This window comes from Argopecten irradians, chromosome 2 (assembly GCF_041381155.1).
Source record: "Argopecten irradians isolate NY chromosome 2, Ai_NY, whole genome shotgun sequence".
NCBI classification, from domain to species: Eukaryota; Metazoa; Mollusca; class Bivalvia; order Pectinida; family Pectinidae; genus Argopecten; species Argopecten irradians.
The window spans coordinates 53,891,234-53,900,056 of record NC_091135.1 but is presented as its reverse complement, the minus strand read 5'-3'; the positions used below and the strand labels follow the sequence as shown (position 1 = coordinate 53,900,056).

The window sequence follows — 8,823 nt, the reverse complement described above, 5'->3', positions numbered from 1 at the left end:
GGAAACAAGATGGCCGCCAGGCAGCCATCTTGGATTTCGATAGTTTTTAAAGTTTGTTATGGCTATTTCTCAGATAGTACTGAAGGGATCTGTTTCAAAATTTCATATATAGGTTCCCCTAGGGACCTAGTTGTGTATATTGCACTTTTGGGAATGCTGCACGATCGAATTGTGAACAAGATGGCTGCCAGGCACGCCATACTTGAGATTTTCGATAGTTAAGTTCTGTTATAGCTATTTCTTCAGATTAGTACTGAAGGGATCTGTCTCAAATTTCATATGTAGGTTCCCCTAGGGACCTTGTCTGTGCATATTGCATTTTGGAAACAATCGGTGAACAAGATGGCTGCCAGGCCGCCATCTTGGATTTTGTTATTCAAAGTTTGTTATGGCATTATTTCTCAGATAGTACTGAAGGGATACTAGTCTCAAAATTCATATGTAAGTTTCCCCTAGGGACCTAGTTGTGTATATTGCATTTTGGGATGACACGATCGGTGAAACAAGATGGCTGCCAGGCGATCCGCCATCTTGGATTTCGATAGTTAAAGTTTGTTATGGCTATTTCTCAGATAGTACTGAAGGGATCTGTCTCAAATTTCATATGTAGGTTCCCCTAGGGACCTTGTTGTGCCATATTGCATTTTGGGACCGATCGGCATGTTAACAAGATGGCCGCCAGGCAGCCATCTTGGATTTTGTTATTCAAAGTTTGTTATCGCTATTTTGTCAGAAATAGTACTGAAGGGATCTGTCTCAAAATTCATATTGTAGGTTCCCCTAGGGCCCTAGTTGTGCATATTGTGATTTGGGACCGATTGATCAACAAGATGGCCACCAAGGAGTCATCTTGGATTTTGATAGTTGAAGTTTGTTACCGCTATTTCTCAAAAGGCACTGAAAGCAAAATTTTATATGTAGTATGTTTGAAAAAGTTTAAAAAAGTAGAGAAAAGATCCATCTTTCCTTTGTCAGATATAGATCATTCTTTGGTGGGCGCCAAGATTCCCTCTGGGATCTCTTGTCATTGTATGTATTGCTATAAACGTGATCAAGGCCGCCTTCACTGGCTGTTAATAGTATTTAAAACCATAGACATTGCCCACAGGGAAGGCCCCCTTCACTGGCTGTTAATAGGATATAAAACTATAGACATTCATACATGGAAGGCCCCCCCTTCACTGTCTGTTTAATAGGATGTAAAACTATAGACATTCACACATGGAAGGCCCCCCTTCACTGGCTGTTAATAGGATGTAAAACTATAGACATTCACACATGGAAGGCCCCTTCACTGGCTGTTAATAGGATGTAAAACTATAGACATTCACACATGGAAGGCCCCCCTTCATTAGCTGTTAATAGGATGTAAAAATCATAGACATTCACACACCTCATCACATTTCCCACAGGGGGTGAGGCTGCCTTCACTGGCTGTTAATAGGATGTAAAACTATAGACATTCACACATGGAAGGCCCCCTTCATTGGCTGTTAAATAGGATGTAAAAATCATAGACATTTACACACACTCGATCACATTTTCCGCAGGGGAGGGCAACCTTCACTGGCTGTTGAATAGGATATAAAACTATAGACATTCACACACCTCATAACACATTTCCCACAGGGAGCAGGCCGCCTTCACCGGCTAAGTTTAATAGGATGTAAAACCATAGACATTCACACACCACATCACATTGCTCACATGGAAGGCTGCCTCATCGCTGGCTGTTAAAACAACAAAAAACAAAAACACAAACAAAAAAAACAACCACACCAAAAAAAAAAAACAAACCAAACAAAACTAGGATAAAAACAAAAAAAAAAAACAAAACCAAAACACAAAACCAAAAAAAAAACACAAAAAAAAAAAAAAAAACAAATAAAAAAACAAACCACACATGGAAGGCCCCCCTTCACTGGCTGTTAATAGGATATAAAAAACTATATGACATGTAACAGACATGGAAGGCCCCCTTCACTGGCTGTTAATAGGATATAAAACTATTGACATTCCCACATGGAAGGCCCCCTTTCATTGGCTGTTAATAGGATGTAAAACTATAGACATTCACACAGGAAGGCCCCCTTCACTGCTGTTAATAGGATGTAAAACTATAGACATTCACACATGGAACCACCCTGCCTTCACTGGCTGTTAATAGGATGTAAAACTATAGACATTCACACATGGAAGGCCCCCTTCATTGGCTGTTAATAGGATGTAAAAATCATAGACATTACACACCTCATCACATTTTCACACAGGGGAGGCCTCTTTCACTGGCTGTTAATAGGATATAAAACTATAGACATTCACACACCTGGAAGGCCGCCTTCACAGGCTGTTAATAGGATGTAAATCATAGACATTCACACACACTCAATGAAGGCCCCTTCACTGGCTGTTAATAGGATGTAAAATCATAGACATTCACACATGGAGGCCTTCAGTGTTAATAGGATATAAACTATAGACATTCACACAGGGAAGGCCCCCTTCACTGGCTGTTAATAGGATATAAAACTATAGACATTCACACATGAGAGAATGCCATACATTTTCCACAGGGAAGGCCCCCTTCACTGTCTGTTAATAGGATGTAAAACTATAGACATTCACACATGGAACCCCGCCTACACTGGCTGTTAATAGGATATAAAACTATAGACATTCACAATGGAAGGCCCCCTTCATTGGCTGTTAATAGGATGTAAAAACCATAGACATTCACACAGGAGGCCTCTTTCACTGGCTGTTAATAGGATATAAAACTATAGACATTCACACATGGAAGGCCGCCTTCACAGGCTGTTAATAGGATGTAAAACATAGACTTCACACACTATCCATTGCCCACAGGGAAGGCCCCTTTCATTGGCTGTTAATAGGATGTAAAACCATAGACATTCGCACAGGGGAGACCCCTTTCACTTGTATCTCTGCATTAATAGGATGTAAAACTTATAAGAACATTTCCAACCATGGGAGAGGCCACCCCCTTCACTGAGCTAGGTTAAGTAACGGATGTCAAAACCATAAGACATTCGCACAGGGGCAGGCCCCTCTTCACTTGCGCTGTTAATAGGATGTAAAAATCCATAGACATACACACGACCATCACTCACATATCCGCTACAGGGGAGGCCGCTCTTTCACTGGCCTGTTACAATAGGGTTGCTGTAAAACCTCAGACGATTTCACACATGGAAGGACCCCCTTCACTGGTGCATGTTAATTAGGAATGTAAACCCTATAGGACGATTCACACATGGATAGGTCGCCCTTCATCTGGGCTGTTAAATTAGGGATGTTAACCCCATCCCCTCACCACCCTCCCCCGCAATCCAAAAATAAAGATATTAAGACATTCCACAACCCTCATCACCTTATATCCCACCAGGAGGCACACGTGGGCTCTGCTTTTCACTGCAGCTGGTATAAATAGGGTGTTATAACCCTTAGACTATTCTCCACAACTCATTAACCGTTCTCACCAACCAGCGCGGGGGGCGAACTTCACCTGGCTGTCTATTAGTATGCCTATATTTATGTGAACTGTACAGCCATATAAACTGAAGATGGTGCATATATCATATGTTACTGGTACTTACAGAGATTACTGCCAATAGTAATCCTCAGATAGGATGTGCGTATAATAATAATCTGGGTTCACGAAAGCAGGTCGCCAACTGCTCGCATTCACTGCGGAAAATAAATATTTTCTGAGTGGCCCGATAATATTATGGGACTTTTGAAGCGATTTTTTCTGGGCAGGCACCGACTAGACTAAATCTGACCCATTTATTCCAAAATTGAGAGCCATGTGCTTTCAGTATCTGCTTCACCATTAATATCATAGTTGTGTACAGGATTTAGATATTGGATCTGAATCCAGGTAATTTGTACAGTCCAGGTATGTCTTATTAATTAGTGTTCAGGACCTTGGGTAGCTTAGGCTAGCATGCTAAGCTGTCAATTACCAGAGGGCAACCCACAGTGACCAACGTGTCGAGTTTGTTTACACAAACAACAGTTACTCTACTCGGCCGATTATCAGTATAGCCGTTCAAACTGGAAGCTATGTTTACAGCCTTACCGAGAAGCTCTAAGTTGGACAAATTATACCAATCGATCCACAAAAGATCAAAACAAAGCGTGGTGAAAATCATTGATCACATACTAGTCCATATCCAAAACCATTTTAACATAGACCTGATGTCTTTGAATGCAAAGTCAGACAAGGATCGACTTGAGTACACATGGCTTCATTGCTCTGCCCATTTTGGCATTTGTTGCTTGCGGTAAGAAACAGTCAACACTAATATCTGGAACCGGAAGTCAATAAATTCCGGATTTTCGTTCATATTTTTCAACATTAAACACCAAGAAAATGAAAATTAACACATAGTTTTCTTTTTCAAGTTCCAAACCTCAACAAATTACGATTTTAAGAAATATGATTTATCCATTAAATAATACTAATAATATTAGGATTTAAAAAAAAAATCAACAATAATATTAGGATTTTAAAAAAATCAACACATTTTTAATATAAGTGCTGTCAGTGCACAGGCGTTTTTACAGCCAAAAAAAATCAGAATTATTTTAAATAAATCAAAATAATAAAATTTCGCTTTCAATGTTGTTATAATTAATCACCTATTTTGAGTATAATTATTGGGGATTGATTTAAAGAATATCTGTAATGTAGGTATGAAATTCAATAAATTAATGTTCATATTTTTTAATCTGTAGAAAAAAAAATGCTTAGAAAGATTTCTACTAAATGATACATCCTTAAAATGAAACCTTTCATTCGTGTTTGTTTAATCAATACATTTCCATACTTATCGAAACGTAAACTAACATTTAGGGAGATAATTATTCATTTCAACAATCAAATTTACATTTCTTTATTGTGGCTCCTCCAAAAAATCTTATTTGGCGAAAGAAATTTCACTTTGGCGAAAATTTTGGCGACAGAATTTAAAAAGCTGGTGTGAACCCTGCTAATATTTGTATTTACAGAGTTTCCTTGCCGATCCAGTCAATATGCAGGGCCGTAGTAGTCTAGACAACATAGAAGCTGCATATGCCAGACAGGTATGTGTATATCTTTATTGATGCCTGTTGTGTTTTGTCAAACATGTATTGTATTAATATCATACATAGTCTTGAAAAATATTCAAAAGTGTGAAGAATTATTCATGGAAATATTCGTACATCTATGGTTAGAATCTGTACGCAGTCCAAAATTTTTAATCCCTTTTAAATCATGAAATGATCATTGCAAAAGAAAGAATCAAAAATAGTACCAGGTATTGCACTTAAAATCTATTGAGATATCTTAAATCAATGTACAGTAATAAAGTATAATTGTTTAGCTATTAGTTTAACTGATGAAATATTGAAGCTTGAACACAAAGTCATATACAGATCATTCAAGATAAAATCTCTAGTTTCCTCCTCAAATTGCCTTCTGCCTATTGTCATCATGCATGTATAGTCTGTTGTGCATTTGTAAACTTTCTATGTTTTCAATTTATCCAAAACTGCTTTACCAAATTTATGGAGATGTAATAAATTTCAATGGCTGAAGAACAACTGACATTGTAAATTAATCATGTTCATGTCCCAGAAACTCAAGGATTAGTGTAAAAAATATCAGACATTAAATTACTGAAATAAATCGTGAATTTTATGACTGTTTTCCTCTGAGGAGATTAAACTGTCAGTCTATTTTATTGTTTAGGTATTCCAGTACAACGAACATATTGTACAGGGCAGTCTGAGGCCTTGTCTTGTGGATATGTTCCTGGATGTGGCAAAGAAACTGGATGACAAGGTATGGAGGAGATACAGGACACAATTCCCTTCTATAATTATTTCTATAACTTTTGTTTATACATTTTAACTGGTACTGACAAAAACACTTTGTAACGTGATATTTATAGGTATGATCGTCTTGTGTCCTGTTTTAATGAGATACTTAAGCTTGAAAGTAATATTTAGTGCTTAATCTGCAGATACAATGTATAAATAAAGGAGATATTCCTAAAAACTGTCTCAATGTTTCTTAACTACTACAATATTATCTATTGAAACAATTTGTCCTGAAGGGATATAAGGCCGCCATATATTCGATATAATTTTGAAATGTTTTTGTCGGTTGTAGCATGTGGTAGATCTATGGGAGATGGTAAAATGTATGGTAGAAGTGCCCCTTGTGTCGACCAGTAGCATCAGTCAGACTCGCTCCGACTACAGGACTCACATGGCTTTTGTGGACAAGGCTAGGGACTACTTGGAATCACAGTAAGCACAGGACTTCTGTGGCTTTTTATGGACAAGGCTAGCGACTTCCCTGAAACTTGGAATCTCTGGGGAATTCAGAAGGGACCCTGTGTGTTTGTTACTGGATTACTATGTACATTCTATGCAGTGGGGTGATAATGAAATACAAGAATGATTTAACTTTTATGCTTGGTCATTTGTATGCAATGCATTAAACAATTACAAATTACGTTTCTCATTAGAGATACACAAAATATATCACTAATACCACATGGTGTACACAAAGTATATCACCAACACCATATGTGGTATTTTCAAATTACAGGTCCACAAAGTATATCACCAACACCATATATGGTATTTTCAAATTACAGGTCCACAAAGTAAATCACCAACATCATATATGGTTATTTATCATTACAGGTACAAAAAGTATGTCACCAACACCATATATGGTATTTTCTCATTACAGGTACACAAAGTATATCACCAACACCATATATGTTATTTTCTCATTACAGGTACACAAAGTATATCACCAACACCATTTATGGTTATTTCTCATTACAGGTACACAAAGTATGTCACCAACACCATATATGGTATTTTCTCATTACAGGTCCACAAAGTATATTACCAACACCATATATGGTTATTTCTCATTACAGGTACACAAAGTATATTACCAACACCATATATGGTATTTTCTCATTACAGGTACACAAAGTATATCACCAACACTATTTATGGTTATTTCTCATTACAGGTACACAAAGTATATCACCAACATCATATATGGTTATTTCTCTTGACAGGTACAAAAAGTATGTCACCAACACCATTTATGGTTATTTCTCATTACAGGTACACAAAGTATACCACCAACATCATATATGGTTATTTCTCATTACAGGTACACAAAGTATATTACCAACACCATATATGGTAACCTCCAACAGGCACAGCTGGGCGGAGTCCCAGGTACCTACAACTTAGTCCGTAGCTTCCTTAACGTGAAACCTCCCAACATGAGAGGACTAGAGGTGAGGGATAAGTTCCAGATAACATTAGTATTGACATTCTGTGGAGGCCAGAATTAAAAAAAAAAACCAATTGTTCTAATGCTTAGTTTTAACATACATTCTTAAGCCATCTTAATTGAAATCATTCTTAAACAATTTTGAATGAAAGTGATAGTATATTGTATTTCAACATTGAAGATTAAAATGCTTAAAAATCATCTATTAAATTGATAAATGATATTGAATCTGTCTATATGTACCCTTTCAAGACAAAAAGTTATATACCTACCATAGTCTGAACACACTAGGATGTCATTAACCTACATTAATCTGTATTAATACTTTGCTGAAATATGTCCTGTCTTGCCTTTGTGGATTAACATCCTGCTCCTTATCAATTCTCCTCCAGGACGAGACAGTGGACGGCCACCCTACCTGGGCCATGATCTACTATTGTCTGAGATGTGGCGATCTTCAAGCAGCACAGCAAGTTGTGGATAAAGCAGCGTATGTGCTACAATGTTTTACTTACACAAAAATATGTTTATTTACTACCAATGAGAGTAATAGAATCTTCATTGGCCTGTCAGGTGGACAGGGATATCTCAACCCAAGTGAAAGATTTTGGCTGGTCAACCCAAGGCTTACTGAGGGTTAATGGTCAAAATCTTTCACAAGGATTGAGATATTTCTGTCCACCTGACAGGCCCATGTTTTATTCTTTTTCTCCCATACTTTTACAAGAAATTGTGCAGAATGTCTCTGTTCGTAAAAATGGTCGCTACATGTATTGATGACGTCACTGTCTAGCGCATGTGAGCTGACATCATAACATTAGATAGAATAATTTGTTTTCAGTATTGGGGATAAAGAGGAATTTACACAATCTGTGTTACTGTAGATATTTACCATTTACACCTGGCATGACTGTCACATCATTGTATTTTACCTGTGTATTTGATATGAATATGACATTATTCATATTAGAAAAGAATACCATTGCCCAGTTTCACAAACATTCCTCAACTTGAAATATTTAATAGGAAAGCATTGCTAAAGATCAGGAATGCTCCTTAAAAGTTTTCCCTTAACTTCTGTAATGTTTTCTTATGGAGACTTTAAATTAAAGGAACTCTTTAAATAAAGTTAAGGATTGTTTGTGAAACTGGACCCAGATTCTTTGACAAAGTGGAACAAGTATGCGTAATTTTAATTTTGTGTATACTGGTACCATAGGAAATGATTTCTTTCATTACTTTTGTATAGATACAGTTGATCGGTATAACTCTTTACCTAAGATATATCATCTTTGATATTTTACAGACACAATGTTGGTGATTTTACATCGTTTCTACAGGAATATATAGCCAGTGAAGATCACAGGTAAACCGTCATCACATTGGATTTAGTGAATTTTAATTTGTGATCATTACTTGAGTATTTTGCTATAAGATGCTTTATGATACTTATATGAAAAGTTTAACTTTGATATTACAGATAA

General features: G+C 36.8%; 2 protein-coding genes across 2 annotated transcripts in view; both read left to right on the top strand.

Annotated features, from left to right (window-relative positions):
* Positions 1–8,823, top strand: part of LOC138315955 (nuclear pore complex protein Nup93-like) — a 47,377-nt gene that overhangs the window by 14,589 nt on the left and 23,965 nt on the right. Inside the window, exon 11 of the mRNA XM_069257377.1 lies at positions 8,646–8,705. Coding sequence (XP_069113478.1) covers positions 8,646–8,705 — 60 coding nt within the window. The remainder of the gene's footprint in view (positions 1–8,645; positions 8,706–8,823) is intronic.
* Positions 5,040–7,980, top strand: LOC138312819 (nuclear pore complex protein Nup93-like). Its single transcript, XM_069253577.1, has 5 exons — positions 5,040–5,109; positions 5,759–5,851; positions 6,182–6,321; positions 6,969–7,281; positions 7,732–7,980. Exons 1-5 carry the CDS (start codon positions 5,059–5,061, stop codon positions 7,978–7,980), a joined length of 846 nt encoding a protein of 281 aa, XP_069109678.1. The 5' UTR covers positions 5,040–5,058.

What these genes read in the sequence shown, in the direction of transcription:
- LOC138312819 (XM_069253577.1), top strand. Translation starts at nt 5,059, where the DNA reads ATGCAGGGCCGTAGTAGTCTAGACAACATAGAAGCTGCATATGCCAGA. An exon ending in AAGCTGCATATGCCAGACAG is followed by an intron (nt 5,110 to 5,758) that starts GTATGTGTATAT and finishes TTTATTGTTTAG; the next exon opens with GTATTCCAGTACAACGAACA. An exon ending in AGGGACTACTTGGAATCACA is followed by an intron (nt 6,322 to 6,968) that starts GTAAGCACAGGA and finishes TTCTCATTACAG; the next exon opens with GTACACAAAGTATATTACCA.